Consider the following 18,742-nt stretch of genomic DNA (forward strand, 5'->3'; position numbering starts at 1 on the left):
TGCATGAGTTAGAGACATATTAGAAGCAAAAAAAAGGAGTTAAAAGGAGGGGAGGTAGTCCTATATTAAATTCCTGTTCACAAATAGTTAAGGATGTGGGATCTTCTAGTTTTTGGTAATAGATACGTGTCCAACGACACTCAGGACTGACGACCCTATGAAGATGATGTTTTACTAAAGGAGCGATGCATATTTGTTATGAATATAGTTTAGTATCTTATAGGTACGATATGAAATTTGATGGATTCTCAATCTGTGGAGAACCAGACAGATTAATAAAAACAAGATATTAACGCATGTATTTTAACTTTTGAGATGTTTCGTGAGCTTTTCCAAATATTTTCACGATTAACATTTGCTTGCAGAAGTTGGCAAACCAAGCCGACCAGCGAAAAGTCGCAAAAGAAAAATAAATCAACATCTTGCTTCTTCTACTTAGATCCCCACTGATCAAACCATCAAAATGTACACGCTGTAGACAATGGTTTTACGCGGATGTTGTTTAGTACAAAAACAGAGAGGAACCACGAGGTCAGAAAGTTTTCCCAATTTAGCTAATGAACACATCGGAATAATTTCGCGCGTGGCAATAGAGGAACGGATCAATAGTTTTCCAATTAACTAATAAACTTTCGGTAACACATTGTTCCCGGCACCTAATAAATAGAAAAGGGCAGGTGGTTGTCCTCATTTCACCATAGTTCCGCGTGATGTGAAAGTGGCTGTTAACAAAATGATTGATAACGAAATTTATCATCGAATAAGTTAATTATAGTTCGAGAAATGAAAAGAACGAAAAAAAAAACGGAACGGTGAAAATTAAGATTGCGTTTAAAAGAGCTTGCTGACGGTGCATGCTTATATTAGATAACTTGTATCTATCGTAGTAAGATAGGCGGCAACGTGCGTCATTTATTTTTAGTAGCGATTAGAACTACGTATTTTTGACATGTTACAAATGAACTAGCGGACTGAAATGTAAGTCATTAGTTGACTCGTTCTTCAGGTACCGACGATGAAGACGTTGAACAACACTATTTTAATGTGTTTTACTGTAACAAATGTCTTCTTATTAAATGCAAATGCCCGATATGGTATTTGTAACCTATTCGTTTGAGTTCTGTTCTAGTACTTACTCCCAATGACATATGTTTTGTACCAATTTTATAAACTTCTCTTCTTTTTCTGCAATTACAATTACAAGTAAAATTTATCGACAGAACGTGAAAATCAATTAGGCTACGCAACAACATCCCTATAATTAATAAATATTAGACTTAGGTACTAATATTATTTCATAAAATAAACTATGTTTCTAGTTTATTCAATTACCTACTTTCAGTAATGTTTTTCTTCTCATTTTTAAGCCGTTTCTATTAATCAAATAATGTTAACGACATGCCAGATCATCTAATGAATCGAATTAGCACATTAAAAAGAAATTTGTTTTCGACTTACTTATGCAATACGTTTTTGATTCAAAAAATCTATGTATCGCATTTCTCTGAAATTCGTCAAGATAACGGTTGCGAAAGCAGCTACCTTTTAAAATTGTGTCTACTAACATAGAACATTCAAAATACAGTAACTAAGTACTGTTTATCACCTTTGTATTACTTATATATTTTTACGTCTAACCATTGCGCGCTTCTGAGCTTCTGCGTCATTTAATAACTTGCCTTTTTTTATGATCAAAATAGGCATAATTACCGTTTTGATGATGAATGATCATTGAAAACCTCTTTGGTGTAGGTACCTATATATACCGAAGTAAAAAACTAGTAATTGATTAATTTTGTGTGTACGTGATGATATTAACGTATGCAATGGTGCTAATGTATCTATTCATCCTAGACCTAAAGTATTTTTGATTAGACGATTTTTTAGGTCAAATTTAAGAAAACTAAATTTCATTTTTATTGCATACCTTGTGAAGAAACTTAAGTTTGGGGAGAAAATGGGGTCAAGTCTAGATAATAAAAATTTGTTTAAAATTTGCAGATAAATATGTTTCATCTCAATTAATTGATTCACANCTCTACTAGGGAGTAAAATACGTTCTATTCAGATACGCGTTGCCTATTTAAAGCATTTTGCGCAAAGGAAGGCAATTAGCGTGTCCTAAAGCGTAGGCCAACAAAATAAGAAAAACAATAGTAGAATTGCTACTTTTCTAATAGGCATAGAAAACCAGGCACTTGCGAAAGTTATTGTAGGTAATTAATCAAGAACAAGACTTATATAAAAAAATTGCGAAGGCGATTGCGTTTCCCAAGGAAAGTTACATCAACTCCAGATGGAAAGAAAAACAGTTTTCTAAGTGTTAAATAAATAACTTTCAAAAAGTAACTAGAACGTTTCGTTCTGTACACCAAAAAATAAATTAAATCACATTTGCTAACTATGCAGTTGATATTACGTTTCTAATTAATTTTTTATTACCATTCTTTTAGTTTGAGATGTATTGTTGTATGCGAATGAACAGAAAAGGTTGGAAATGGGATAGGTATTATAAAGGGTAGAGTAAGAGAGGACGTTGTGGAAGTCAATAAGGATTAGACGGGCTATAAACAGCACTAAATAGGGACGGAACAGGCCTAGATTAGATCCTAGATGCAAAATAATAATTGAAACGATAAAACAATAGACAAACAGAGGCGAATTACAGTCAAATTTATCATAGGTATCAATTTTATCATGCCCCTAATTATTTTAACTACTTATCAATAGCTCCAGTTAGGTATAAGTATAATAGTTCAATTTCTTGTATTGCAAATATCATTGAATAGAAACGGCCCTTTGATTGGCATCGTGTAATCATCGTCATTATTATTATTTCCGTAATGGATGTTGTGTAATTACGCGGTATTTCAATCGAAAAGTCATCTATATACCAGTTCAAAAATGTGCCATATGGTAAGGTCCCGGTTGAGTAATCTCACTCGCATAGAGGGACACACTAAATTGCGGATTTAGATAAATGGAGAGGTGTTACAGCGATTCAGATAAAGATACGGAACAAAGCGCGCTGAAAGTCGACGAAAAATTCATAGGGCCGATACCCCGTGCCCCATGTAGGAAGACCGCCCGTGGTTTGTGCTCCAAACAATGAGAACTACCCCCAGAGGATACAGCATCAGAGATTTGCACGTGTTTGATTCGTTTTATTTTTATTTACGAAAACATAACGATATTATTTCATTACAGATGTTGTTAAATTCGTTTATTGTGACTCCGCATATAATGACAATCCGGTTATTACAATGCATGTAGTAACTGCATTAGATAGTTTGATTTTCATATGTTCTGGTTGATTATAAGTAATAAAGCTAGTGATTTACGTTGACAATAGTAAAACATCTTTTGGATTAGTTTAGTTACTCGACTTACGCAAGGGTTTTTTACTGTAAATCATTTTGTTTAGATCATTGTTAAAGTCGAATTAACCAGACACTGATTATCATTTTCGAGTAAAATTTGCAAAAAGAAAGAGTTATTGTTACCTTTTCTATTTTTTCATTTTTACGACTTGGTACGGGAGAAGATACTAAATGTTTTAGAGTTTCCAGGATAAAGAGAAAACCAAAACGCGGAGGTCGTTAAAATTAACAAATTCCTATGGGTCGTTTGGGTCGATGTACCTACACAGTGAACACCTCCTACGTGGAAGACTACTTCGACTACGAGCCAGGCCGGCTGGCTATGGGTTTACGATAGACTTCGTGGAACCGCTCAACGGGGGTTTGCAGGCCCTAACAGCAATTAGTCAAGCCGTGAAGTACCTACCGAGCATAACTGCGTGACAGTCGGGTAGCAGGGTGTCAATCTACCATAAATATTTTATGTTCTCCACGAATTCCGATCAGAAAAGTTTACGAACCCTTATTACAAGGAAATTATACCGTACATACAAAAAAACATAACTGTAGACATCATTCAAAAATTATAAAGATTTTGTGGTGCTTACAATTCTTCTTATTACACTGAACTATTTTTTACATTATTCATCCTCGATCAAGAATGAGATTGAATTCTATGACGTAGAACATTAGCAGAAAAATAAAAGAGAACCATTCCTCTAGAGCCAAACTCGATCCTATTCCAAATTAACACTGAACGTATTAACTAATAGTTAATAAATACACTTTACCTCCTAAATCTTTATATCTTCGTCCAAAAGCCAACGAGAAAATGTGTAAGAGCAAGTTTCATTGAAAAAGTTTTTGACGACCAATTCCGCTGAACGTCACCGTGAATTTACGACGGAGACTTCGTGGAACTTCTCAGCGTGATATGGCACTCCAACTGTTAGATCTGTCATAAAGTACCATAACTGATTATGATTGACAAGCAAATCTATATGTCGTTACTAATTCAGATTTAGTAGGTGTTAATATATTCCCGTCAATGTCTTCTAAACCACGCACGATCTTAACAATAAATAATATAATTTCGTTCGGCAGTCAATAAATTTCCCAAGTGAATTTTTATTGATATCGATTTCAATAAATAATTTACGATTCTCAGTAAGTAAAATCATAATCGTTTCGATTCATATATACGTGACTTTTCTGTTTTCCCGAAAATCTCTTTCAATCTTAACAATAGAAAACAGTTTTTAAAAGTTCCGCGTCGTTAAAACGCAGTCGCATTCGAAAAAAGAGAAAATTGTAAACACCTAAGGCGCAATCCATTTATGAATGGAAAGGAAGAACGGTCAAGATTTGAGATTGGACATTGTTCATTTCTTGTAATGATATCTTCATCTGATGTCAGGCGATGTAACAGGCAGGTCATAGGTTGTACTAGTAAATGTTAGCGAGTGCGGCACCTACACCTTGATCTCGATGTCCGAAGAATGAGTTGTAACTACTTATCTTTTCTGCCTTTGTTATAATCGCTCCTCAGATTCTTTCCTATTTTTTCAAAGGAAGAAACATTTTGCGGGAACTTTTCGTTTTCACGACTACAAGACTAACCAATATGTGAGTTTTTTTTTCAACTGATGTACAAACGTAGGAATAACGTTGTTTTCTATTGTATGAATAAATTAAAATTAAACCCGCAAACACTAGAAGGTATTACATAATACCCCTAGGACCTACATACAGCCAATGATTTGCGACACGACATCAAAAATGTTCGAACTCTTCTAACTGGAGAGCAATTGTGGTCTCTTTTTATGTTTCCGGTCCACCGGAAGTTCTGCTCGGCTACCGGTCGATATATCTATGTGCAACTGCAGATTAACTTCCGGTTTCCGCTTCCCAGACGTGTATGTTTTAATGACGATCTGATTTTAGAACGTCGCAATTCCTGCACTTAAACAACCTACCCGTACAGCAAACCAACAATAATCCCAGAAATACTCACGCAAGGCCCAGGTATAAATATTATGGCTTTTGAAGGTATGCATCGTAATAAAAAAATGAATTCATTGGGATTGAGAGTGGTTATAGAAAAAAAGTTTTTCGTATATCTACCTAATCGTTGCTCAAAAAACTCATTCTGTTTCGCGAAGAAGTAGAGGCGCGTATCCAAACAGTCTTTGGGTTGAAGACTTGATCATGAGTGCATCCAAAGAAACTGCCGAATATGTTCTCCAAAAGCACTCTCTCGCTTCTACTCTCTTCTGGGATGATGCCAACTTAATTTGGTGTTTGAAACAAATTAAGACAATCATATCTTTAATACTGATTCTAACTTTTCCTTTTCTAGTTCAGTTACCCACATGCGACTGGTCTCGTATTTATTGTNTTCTGTTTCGCGAAGAAGTAGAGGCGCGTATCCAACCAGTCTTTGGATTGAGACCTGATCATGAGTGCATCCAAAGAAATTGCCGAATGTATTCTCCAAAAGCACTCACTCACTTCTAGTCTTTTCGGGTATGCGAACTTCATTTTGTGTTTGAAACAAATTAAGACAATCATATCTTTAACACTGATTCTAACTTTCCCTTTTCTAGTTCAGTTATCCACATGCGACTGGTCTCGTAGGTATTTATTGTAATGAAGAGTGGATGATTAAATAAATGCCTTTGTACATTCGAACCGCCTTGAGCATCGCCACATACTTTAATATCGCCTCCCTTGCAATAGTTTACTTTACCTAATTTATAACGTAAGCAGATACGTATCTTTGCACACCAAATTCGCCGATTCAATAAAGAGCATCATATAATTAACGGGAGGTAAACCAACCAATTAGCGTCACAACTACCCTCTCTTCTGATAACTAACCGCTACAATATGAAACGTGATGTGTATGTTATGCTTTAACGGTTGGATTTGCGATAATGGCACCGTCGCCACCGCCGTGCATGCAGTCGAATGGGGTTGCCACTCTCTTTCAATCCCCATAGATATACATTTATATACGTATGGCTAATCTAAGGCGGCCTGGAGCACTCTGATGATACCGCCACGGATTGCATTATCCGTTCGCAATTGCAAACAACCGCATCGCTAAATCGGATACCATGCATGCGTACCTACGCTAATTAGAGGAACTTTTGTCACATCGCCTAGCAACCAACGAACGAACGTACGACCCGACATCACACCACACCACGCTGGTGATATTTCGACAGGAAAAATGAAATCCGCCCGCTGCCTCGTCCTGACGCTTGGCGTCGATCGCGTCGCGCCCGATGTCTTTCACGAACTCTTTTCCTGTCTATTCGAGAGACATACGTACTGATAATAATCTGCATACGGAACTGTAACCTGCGGTGACGGAAAAACAAGACAAAACACCTCGCAAGATGTGATGGATCATTATAAATTACCTATGTATTTTCGTTTGCATAGATGAAGGCGTATTGTAGTACTGAAAAGCGAATAAAATCAGTACCTATGCCAAAATTTAAGATTAAAAACAAAGCGGATTAGATTTTGCCACGGTGATGCTTGGTAAATAAGAAAGAAATTTTCCAAAAATATAAACTAGTCTTTATCTATTAAATCTGTAAATTCAAAGACCAGCAGGAGTCGTGGCACTGATAGGTATAGGATAGGATATTCCTGTGATTTTGTATGCGAAATCCCGATGATCTAAAAATGGTTGGTTGCGCTTGTCTATCGGGTCAATCAATTCGATCGATCGTTCTCCCGATGGTAACAATAGTACAAAATCGATTTCATCGTCGAAATTGTAAATGAGTTGAAGAAAAAAAGGACCGCAACCAGCAGCCTCCTCACGAAGAGGTCCCGAAACTAAATAATTATATCAGTTTTCACAAGAAAACCGGCAAGTCACGTATAACTAACTAGTCATTAGCGCCAATTCGGGACGGATGTTTAGTACTGCTGATTCATGGCACCCCTTGATTAACTTGTCAGTGTTTTACCTAAAAGCCGCTTTTTTGAATACTTCAAAGGGCTGTAATAGGATTTTTTGTGTCCGCTGACCAGTTACCTAGATTAGAAAATTTTATAATTTTCACTTAATAGGACTCTACTAGGGAGTAAAATACGTTCTATTCAGATACGCGTTGCCTATTTAAAGCATTTTGCGCAAAGGAAGGCAATTAGCGTGCCCTAAAGCGTAGGCCAACAAAATAAGAAAAACAAAACAGTAATTGGCCCACATAGCCGTGATAGAAAGTAGAACTTAATATAAAACCAAGACAATTTGTAGCGTCGGTTGACTTTTCTTTCAATTTTAAGTAAAATAAATAATACATATTAAAAAATTTTATCAATAATTTCATTTGAATAAATGTTATGCGTTGCCTTATAAACAAACCGTCACTTTTAGACATTATAATTAAATGCATTACTAAAAGACGTCGTATTCGACTAGACAACGAAATAAAAAAAAAACGTTCAGGTAATCGCATCACGTCGCGCATTGTGTCGCCAAAAATTCGCACGTTTGTGCGTTTAGAAAAAAGGTCGGAAATTACTTATGTGCTTGTAGCGAGAAAGCAAGCGCATCTTATAGAGAAGAGGGATTTAATTATAAATAGCCGTTGTGGTCACGGAAGAGCGCCTGCGAAAGGTGCACATTTAACGCCTTTTAACTTTTTGTACAGCTTATGAACTAATTCTACTTTTCACCTATAAATAATTTAAACTGGTTTAATTACTGTGGACGAACCAATAGTGCAATGAAAAAAGACGCGGCTGCTTTTTACTTCACTACGATTCTAATAGATTTAAGCTCAGATAGGTACCGTTCGCACAAGTGAAAAACAAATTCCATTAGAAAATACATCGACCACTTCGATCGTTAGTTGACTACTGTGGTAGTAGTAGTACGTAACAGGTAACGTCATGCACTTGTTTAATTCTGACAGCAACATGCACCTTGCATACATCATTTTCCACAATAAGTACGAAAGTGGACATTTCACAATCATAAAAATTTTACAATTTGATCAATTCGTACGTAATGTAAAAGGAAGGAAGGGTTTCACTACCGGAGTCTACTTAATGAGAATTTTCCTGGCTGACGAGCCGTGGTCCAGGGTAATTTTGAGATCTTCCAAACGTATCGTCCAAATCTGCTTCGGACATTTTCAATGGAGATGTCGCGAAAATACCTTACTCTAAATTTAATGATTAAGTCTACCTCTATACGGAGTGCAAAACAAGGACGGTGTCGCGACGCAAAACAAAAAGTTAGAAGCGTTTGAAATGTGGTGTTACAGGCGAATGATGAGGATACCGTGAATAGAGAAGGTTAGAAGTGAGGAGATATTAGAAAGAGTAAGAGGACACAAGGCGCTATGAAAGTCGATAAGAAATAGCTGAGATAGGTTAGGTTAGGTTAGACACCTCAGACAGGAAGGGCTTTGGATTACTGTTTTTTCAAATAGTTATAAGGATGTGGAACGTTTTTACTTATTGCTCGATACTTGATAAAATTTTAGAAATTTCATTATTTATTGTAGTAGTAGCAGTAATAACGGATTTAGATTGTGACATTGGAGTATACATTGCTCCAATTTCGCGAAAATGATAGATAGTATAAAGAGAAAAACTGCAGTGCCCTCGATTCGTTCATGTAATTTTGAAAGAGAGCTTCACCTGCGGAAATCCAGATAAGCCAACGGGCGGCATCAGCTCCATCATCAGCAGCAGCAACAAGGACGATGACGAGGCCGGCGTGCGAAGCAGAATAAAAACCCATTAAAATTATAGTAATGAATTTCCCGCCACGCTTTTTTCCTTTTTGTTTTTCGTTTTCGTTCCTAATGAAACCGAGAGAAAGTCTACTGTATAACTGGCTCGAATAATGAAAGACGCAAAAGTCGTATAATAGGTGAAACGGTCGTGTCCGACCATCAAGTTCCCAATTCAAATTAATGATGTTCCGATGCAATGCGATGCGATATGCGGTAGGTAAGGTGTTAGAAAATACGAAGACTCGGGCAGAGGGTTCTTCTTCTTCTTGTTCTCATTTTTTTACCGGGCAAAGTCGGCGTGATAAATAATAGTGTGGACCCCCCGGGGGGCATAACATAACTCTGCTAACCTCGGGGGTTCGTAACACGTCGTCCTTCCTCTCTTCCTCGGACCAGACTCACCAGCAGGTTATTGCAGTTTCTCTCTGATCTCCGTAAGAGATATATAGAGAAAGAGAGAAAGAGATTACTACTACATGCACCTAACTAATGCACTGCGGAAGCCATTCGTCTTCCACAAACACCTCGCGATAATCAACATTAATTCATCCGAACACTTATTCTTAAAATTACTACGATACGGTAGTAGTAGCAGCGATGTTAGTTAACAATTTCCAGAAAAAGGATAATTTGTCAACTACCTATACAGTACTAACAAGATATTACGATAACGGTTAAATCATACCTAAAACTGTCGTTCCTACAACGGCAAGAGAATTTTTACAAAACTGTATTTTTCTTGTGTTAAAATTAAAAGACTATTGAAACTTAAATGTAAAAGCAGAATGTGCAGATTGGACAAACGGATCGATCATTAACCTAAGGATACACGAACACCGATGAGGTTTCAATCAAGGAAAAGCCAACCCTGTCTTTGTTACCCTTTTTCTATGAGGCTAACACCAGTAGGATGGTAAAACGCATTTTCGGTTTTTAAATGTTTTGTGTGGAATTTTGTGTTTTAGTGTTTTACTTATCAAGTTGTATCTGTCTTCTATCTGACGAACTTTAGACTAATTATAACACATGATTTTTGCGTACAACCTTTCAACTATTTAAAAATATCGCATAATTTCCGTCATCAGTTTTAATACTAATTAAATCTTCAATAAAATATCCCACTTCTGCTGTAGGTATAAAAGTTATCATTTGGAAACAGTTATTAAAGAAATAATTACTGCACTGTGTTTACAAGGCGTTCGTTAATATGATCAAATAATTTTCTACTTATTACTGAGGTTGTCGTACTGTTTTGGAAAACAACCAGGCCAGCAAACAAGGTTGCAATTATTTAATTAGTCACTTGAGGTATGTATTGTAACAAAAACAAGACAGACATGTCAGTAATTTAGTTTAACACACAAAAAAATGATTATGATACAAAACGATTGGTCAGAATTTCTTTTCAATCCAAGGTGAATTGCTGCATTTGGAACAAAAAATGATTACAAAAAAACCTGTATTTTTTCTGTACTCTGTAGCAGTAAAGCATTAAAGGAATTTTTAGAACTATAATAAAGAAAATTGCGCGATTTTTGTAAGTACTTCACACATTATACATACATATGTAGTAAAGTGGTGAAGCTGATACTTCGTCAGAAAATTCTTCAAAACTGAATTAGCGTTTTGAAATATTAACTAGCTTTTAACGTATCCTTCCCTAATACTATGTATTTTCAGAAAAGGCTGAAAAAATAGTGTTGCACGTTTATTAGCAGCTTTATTAACTAAAATCACTGCAACTATCTTCATTCTATATGTGTGTCTAGTTATTGCAGTAATTTTAGTAAGGCTCTAGCCTTGGCAGGACCTAATTAACTCCTGTTAATAACAATTTAGTTGAATGTGGAAAAATGTTACAGTCAAATTAACTTCCATTGCCTAGAAGCCTAGATTATATTACTTTCCGAAAAGAGATAAATGTTTAACTTCTAATACTTGATAAAATCTTCATCCTGATCGCGATTAGCAAATCAGAAACGGTTAAGTGCATTTAAGTGTTTTAAAATTATTTTCTGCAATGATATTCCATCATACGCTAGATAGATTTAGTAGACAATTAATCGAGTGGAAGCAAGAGAAAATTTCAAGATATTTATAATAAGCACCGGTCTAACAAAATTATTGCGAAACATACGGCATACGTCAAAGAAGCAAAATAACAATTAGGGTAGTGTAATTTCTTTGACCACGAATTCCTCTGATAGGTATTTCGATAGTTTTCATCGTCAATTTTAATTGGCGGGTACAGTTACCGATCGTTAGCCGCTTCTACCACGTCGGAACGTCGGCTTTATTACACAAATTTAGTTAACATCATCGGCATCGGATCATAATAATTAACATCAGCAGTTCGCGAGCCGATAGAGGAAGAAAGATAGATTATTAAAGTAACAACAACCACAACAACAACAACAATAATAATAATAAGGCAAACGGTGCTAAATAGACAATAATTATTCGTTGAATTTTCATATCACGTTTCTTCGACTTGTCGGATGAGGCACCTTCTTGTATTTCCACTTATTATTTATCGAGCCATTGCGAGCGCGGTCGATCTGCGGCGCGGCACGGCGTTGAGAGGCCGCGGCCGCGGAAATATTCGCGTTTTTACGGCCTCTCCAACGCGCGGTTATTTTCTGCCTATAATATTCGATAGCAATTAAAACTGAAAGTTAATGCCGGGTTAGAGTTAATATAAATGCTAGCTGGTCACCGTATGATTAGTGTCACGAGTGGTAACGACTAACACTTCCAACTATGACGGGACAGAAATATTGGATCAGTGGCGTATGGTAGAAGAGCATAACAATATCCAAATTACCGCTTCTAGACCTTTTAAAAATTCCTTATAAATCAAGTATATACATAAAATCGATGTCTGTCAGTATATCCAAATAATTGCCCATCTTTATTAAGAAAGGAAACACTTAAAATCCAAAATTTCACAAAACGTTTACAATCCTAAAACGGGCTTCGACACCCAAGGTGCCATCCTCGGTTACAGGCTGTGTCTTAGCTGAGGATGACTGACGATGGGTCTGTAACTGACTGACTAACTGAGCCTCTAACTGAGAATGACATCTTGGGTGTCGAAACACATTTTAGGTTTGTAAACGTTTTAGGGAATTTTGTATTTTAAATGTTTATTTAGTTACTGTTCCACATCAAACAAAATTTCTATGAAAATTTCATTTCAAAAATTTCACATTACTCTAGGGGGTACAAGGATAAAATCATGGCAAAGAGTTCAAGTTATAAAGCAATAGTTGCTATAGCAGATAGATATAACTCTTCTAAATATTATCAAATAAAGAAGTTATCAGAAGCAGTTTAAAGATTTCCACCGAGTGTGCAGGAAAATTGAAGATTAGTTTATTGTTACAAGTGCTACGGTAATTTTGTGACGAGTCGCCTATGTCGGGTGGTCAGGTTCGAAACGTTTTGTTGCAGCTCGTTAATAAAGATGACTATGCACAATATCACTTTTTGTACATTCATCCGTGCTACACGTTTTTAAGAAATCTCATTTAGAGTATGCATATGGCAATGGATCACGCCTTCAATATCTTGCTTTAACGTGTTTTTATTTTTAAATAATTAACTGTAAACACATTGTTTACTAACGTACGTACATAGGTAATGTACCCTACTCACATGTAAGACGTATGTGTGTAACTAAGTAAGTAAAGTAGGTTCAATGTTGCCGATTATAATAAACAAAAAACTAATCAGCAAGGAACAAGGAAACTGCCACATGTTAATATGTGAAAGAAATATTAAAATATGACCTCCTACATCTACCTAAAAGCAATATTTTATTTAATCCCATTTATTGTCAGGTTAAGTAGGACATTCCTACTATTAATTGATTGAAATAGAGTATTAATATCAAAGCCCAATCAAGCTAAATAAGGATCCGGACCGGATACAGATAGGGCCTGTCCTAGCAAATTTACAGTCGGGAACACTTGCAACGTTTCATAACAAAAAATTAAAATAACGTTATTACTTTTTAAGAATGTCTTGTTCAAAAAAAAAATGTCTTATCCTCATTTACTGATCGTAAGTATTTAGTAACCATATGATGTGAATCAAATCCGTAACCTTTCGGTAGATGTTGAAAACAAATGCACACACATATAGATACAGAAGCCGTTTTTTATTTCACGCTGTTCAAGTTTAAGGCGTGTTCAATAATAACAAAGTCAGGTGGAACCGTATGAATAAAATGATACAGCTAAAATCGAACTCGTAATAAATAGACTGACTCGGTGGGAGTGCAATTGGAAATATTTTGTTTTACAGGTGCCGCCGTAAATGCGAAATTATTATTGTTTTTGTGTTGTTGTATTAATAATAATTCTGCAAATGTTTTACCGGCGTGTTGAAAGGGAAACATGCACGTTATTTCAAAATTTCCTATCGGATTGTTGCAACTGCGTTTCAGAAACGTTTACCAATTTACATTATTATTGAAAATGGCTTTTTAGCAATTCGTATAACTGGGTCATAAATATGTTGGTCATTTGCATGTTAATCATGACAAGAAAGCGTTAAAATTTTTCATAACTTCGTTAGAAAAATAACGCATTTGATTTGAAAATTGATTAACACGAACCCTAAATTATAAATCGTTTCCTTAAAATTCGTAGAAACACGTTTTCGTCAAATAACTTGCAATCTTACAACACTACCTCGCGCTTATATCATATAAATTTAATTTTTGGTTTGAACCACTACAAAGAGCAAAATTTTCGCGTTCATTTTAAAATTGGTTAAAAAGGACGAGAAATTATGAGTTATTTTCTTCGATTTCCCAAAGACCCATTTTCGTCAAAAAACGTTTCCCCTTTTTTTTTATAACATCTTGTCGCACTTAAGTCATACAAATTTAAATTTTGAACTAATGTAAAAAGAGCGATATTTTGCGCGTCCACATTTGAAAATTGATTAAAAAGAATTAAAAATCATGAATTATTTCCTAGTGTTTTCGCAAAAACACATTTTCATCAAAACGCATTCCACACATGGTGGCCTGTTCTAGTTTTAGGGAAATTCGAAGATTGATGGATAGGAAGTTATGAAGAAGCATGATCAACCTGTATTTGAACAATGACTACCTTAATAATGATCAGCGACGAATGGTATCATAGGAAGCGATTCCGTTTACTAGGTACATATGTTCGTAAAAAACTTTTGATTTTTCAATTTAAACCACACAGATATTTAATAGATGGCCAAAAATGCCCCATGTCCAAAGCAGGCAGACAAATTATAATATATGTAGGTAATTCTGGTACATAGGGGTGCGTTTCTTACATAGAAATAATCTCTGTCATTTTATAATTTCTGGCAAATTTTTAAACCCTTTGCCCGTTAGCTTGCTGGGAATGTGCCTACCAAATTTTCGATTTATTATTGCGACTCTATCTTTAACAATAGATCTTCCAGGGTTAATTTTTTTGTTGTTTGTCAGCAGTCGATACCTTCTTTGAGTCCTTTATTAATTATCAAATTAGGAACAAAACAACAGCGTGTAATCAACAGGCCGATAGACGGCTGGTTGGATGGATGGATGTTTGATCGTAGGGAGGATGACATGTGCGGGCGTCACCTGTACAGACGAGGCCCAAATTTATAACGAAAATATACATACATACATATACACATACACAGGTGCATACATACGTAGGTATAGGTTACTATGACCAAGCATGATGATGAATCTAAAACAGCAGCTGGTGTTGGTAGGTTGTTGCCTCTACTTATAATGAGCGTTATTAAAATTATTGGAGAAATTGGTGTTTTTATTACGAAACAATTTGAGATTTTTGAAATCATGTATACCCATAATGCAAAATGCTAGCACAAGTGAAAATGCATAATTTGGTGAATGAGAATCTACTTTTGTAAAAACTATCCTTTTGAACAAAACGTAACACCCTTATTCTAAGGGCTTATTGCATACAATATCCACATGCTCAGTTCTCAATTCGCCTATAGTGCATAGGCTGTTTTTGAGAGTTTATATAAAATCGATAAGGCAATCTCAGATTTCCTTCTTTATTATTACGTAAAGTTTTTGCCTAAGATCCATAATCCTGATAAATTAATGGGACACCACCTACTTCAGTAATAAGTTTTAGTTTTTATATTTTTAGTTAAGTTCAGTGCATCGTGACGGTGACGTTAATCATTATTATAATACCATTATATTACCGCAATAGGATTACTATAACAGTTATAAAATTACATTCTTCCCAATCTGAAAAACTAAAAACGTTTATTTTGAATTAGTGTTTGTACTTAATTGACATTAAAATGCGTTCGCGCAGACATCTTTAATTTTAATTTAATTTCTTTGTCACTTTTCCGCACAACAAGAGCAAAATTGAATTGAGTCGCGAAAACGCCTTATTTGATTCGCTGTTATTGCGACTTTTCGTCGAGATTATGTCGAAAATGCCTCATCGTGAGAGAGTTTTCTTTTTTGCCTTTTACTCATTTCGCCAAGTTTCGTCGTCGAGAGAAAGGAAGGCAGTTGCCTTTTGTTCCGTTTGACAGGTCGGCGTGTGATAAGTCTGAAAATGACACCGGATTTTGTCGAGAGCTTTTACCGCGATGCGACCGGCCGTTGCCGCGTACGAAAAACGCGGACCAGAACGAGCTTGTGAACTATATAAGGTATTAGTTATCGATAGGTATCGGTTACAAACACTACAAACCCTTATTGTCGTCTCTACCTTTCTTTTTCTACCACCTAAACGCACCTTGGTTTAATTACTGATATGTAGATACCAAAAAAAGAAATTCTCACATACTAATACATACGTATATCATTTTTCACATTAAGCAATAACACTAAATCGATCAAAAGAATGCAGTTGGAGAGAAAGAAGTGTATCTACTTGCACAGTAGTTTGTGCAATTGATGATAACACTACAGAATAATTATTTTCGTTAAAATGAATTGTTATTCTGTAAATTGTATTTCGATGATTTGTATTCGGTTAATTGTTTTTGGCGATCTGTTTTCGATTAATTTTCATAGACGTATCGGAGGGTTATCTAGTACTTAGGGTTAGTGTTACTTTTTGGTCTTTTTTGTATGAAAAAAATTGTACAAAAACTCAAAACCTTTAATCGTTAGTACTGCTACTGATTACTGATTAAGTTGTCTTAAATTATTGAAATTTTATGCGATTTTTATCTATATGCAAAAAAGATCAAATCTGGCATTCGTTTTTAGTATCTACAAGTATAGGTACAGTCGCTGTGGACAGTTAATCCTTGTTAATACAGAGAAACAATAATTTAAAAATTACGCATAGAAATTTCCAAAATCCGCAGTTGCAAAATGAGTAATAGACACCTGGATCCTGGATATTAACCTACACATACGTATACCTATCTGAATTAATAAATAAAAAAGCCGGCGTTCGATAACACAACAATAAAAGGTATCTAATACACGAATAAAGAATTGGTAATGACTAACAATTAGTATTTAGTTACAGATGGCATCGGGAGGTTTTAATGCGTCCTTTGTTGCTCATTCCATTGTAGTCTATCAATGAAGATGACGATTTAATAGCACGTCGACAAATTGATTTGTATAGTCCGATTATAACGCACGGTGTATGTGAGTGAAAGAGAGAACCCGTGGGCAATCGAGGTGACTTACAAACGTAACGTAACGTTTATTATTTATTATACACTACGAACTGTCGTTTTATACCTTTTATTGTGTAGATAACTACATGTGTAAATATGTATGTGTATAGTAGTAGGAGTTGGTTATGGCTTTATACAATGCCATGGAACCCTTTCCCTGCTTTTCGTAATATGAGTGTGTAAACATAGGTTAAATCTTGATTTTGTGACTTGAGTTGAGATATATCAGCAAAGTAACTCTTCCAAAAAAATTAACAAAAGGCAAAATGAAAAACTTCCCTAACTCGAGCTTCCTAAATTTTAGCCCCGTCATTGGATATCTTTTTTACACTATTGGCAATGAAAAGGTTTTATCTATGCTTAGTATAAAATTAACTATCATTTAACCGCAGGTAAATGGATTTTGGGCTGTGTACTTTATGAAAAATAAAATAAATTTTAAGATAGGCTTCCTACAGATTTAACTAATTTTACATGGCGTCGCATTAACAAGTGAGCTCTAATAGTTCTTCAACACTTTTTACCACCCTTCTATGTGTATATATACGATTGTAGTTATGGGAAGTTAAGTTAAATTGTTCTAAATTTCTTGCATCTATCCGCGCATCTCTTTTTTGGCATGATTACTACCACGTTCCGTTTATAGTCTTCCAGGACTTTCCCCGTCTCGTATATATGTGACTAACATCTTGTTCTACATATTTTAAGATTTCCGCCTCTATCCTATCTGTCTATATCTGGTGCCTTATTATTCTTTAAGCTTTTTAATGCTACACAAAATTATTATCTTATTATGGGGTATCATCCTAGCTCACCTATGTCCATACTTTCTTCCTTCTCTAAAACATCTCTTAACTCATGGTATACCTAGGTATAGGATCTCTCTAAAGATTTTTTCCACCTATCTGCTTTTTCCTCATTTTCTATTAAAATGACCCCTGTCTCGTTCCTTATACTATTACTACCTCTGACGATCCCTACAAAGATGTTTGAAAGATTCATTTCCTAGAACTTTTCAAAAAATGTAAGCAATCCGCTAGCAGAGAATTGCAATCAATTCTAATTCGTAGTATCACACTGTGTAACAGTGTTGTATTGTTGGTTATTTCTTCAATTTATCTATCCCTGCTTCTTATTAACAACGATTGACACGAAGCAAATTACGTAGGTACGTGAATCGATTTATTCTTAATCGATTTAGGTGCCTATGCTAAAGTAGATCTGTCATGCCCTGACGGTAGCCCAAAGTAAAGATCTATATTTTATGTGGATTGTTAAACGCATTTTCTCACATACCTACCTACATAAGATGATCTGTAATCATTACAAAAAACATAATAGCGCCAACTGTTGTTAGGTAGTTACACAAATTAATTACAGTTTAAACGATTCCAACTGGTTGAATGTCGCGATTCGTTTCCTTCAATTAGCCACATAATATCAACCAACGCATACTCCGCGATCGTTTATTTTTAGTGAAAATTACAAAGGAGCGAATGAGTGTGTGTTTGTGTAGAGAGCAGTTGAGTTTAGTCGTCGTGACGCTCGTCTGTTGTTTTAGCTCATTGGGCGCCGACCGGATGCCCGGCCAACGTAACAATCGATACGGAATCCCCGACCAATCCCAGCCTACTTCAAGCCTGCCTTCTTTTGTCTTTACGGAGACAATGGAGGAGCGATCGCTTTGTTTTTCTCAATGACTCTATTTAGCTTTCTTCAAATCTATTGCTGTTTACATTGGCGTAAACAGGCCGGCTAATTACATTAAAACTTTTTTTTTGCATCAGCTGGACAACACGTGCTTCACGAACGCGAACTACTTGGTCGAAATGTGCCTAACTGCAATGTACCTAATAAGAAAAACATAGGTACCCTACATAAAACCACAAAATGATCCTAAGGGATGCACAGTCACGAGTACTACAGTAAAATCTA

At 35.6% G+C, this 18,742-nt stretch overlaps 2 protein-coding genes across 10 annotated transcripts in view; one reads left to right on the top strand and one right to left on the bottom strand.

Moving 5' to 3' along the window:
- The window catches only part of LOC108738151, a 78,099-nt gene that overhangs the window by 18,382 nt on the left and 40,975 nt on the right, over nucleotides 1–18,742 (bottom strand). The window lies entirely within an intron of this gene.
- Nucleotides 2,905–18,737, top strand: LOC112904278. Its single transcript, XM_025973921.1, has 4 exons — nucleotides 2,905–2,916; nucleotides 3,561–3,778; nucleotides 15,584–15,817; nucleotides 18,369–18,737. Exons 1-4 carry the CDS (start codon nucleotides 2,905–2,907, stop codon nucleotides 18,505–18,507), a joined length of 603 nt encoding a protein of 200 aa, XP_025829706.1. The 3' UTR covers nucleotides 18,508–18,737.

This window comes from Agrilus planipennis, unplaced genomic scaffold (genome assembly GCF_000699045.2).
Source record: "Agrilus planipennis isolate EAB-ADULT unplaced genomic scaffold, Apla_2.0 scaffold128, whole genome shotgun sequence".
NCBI lineage: Eukaryota > Metazoa > Arthropoda > Insecta > Coleoptera > Buprestidae > Agrilus > Agrilus planipennis.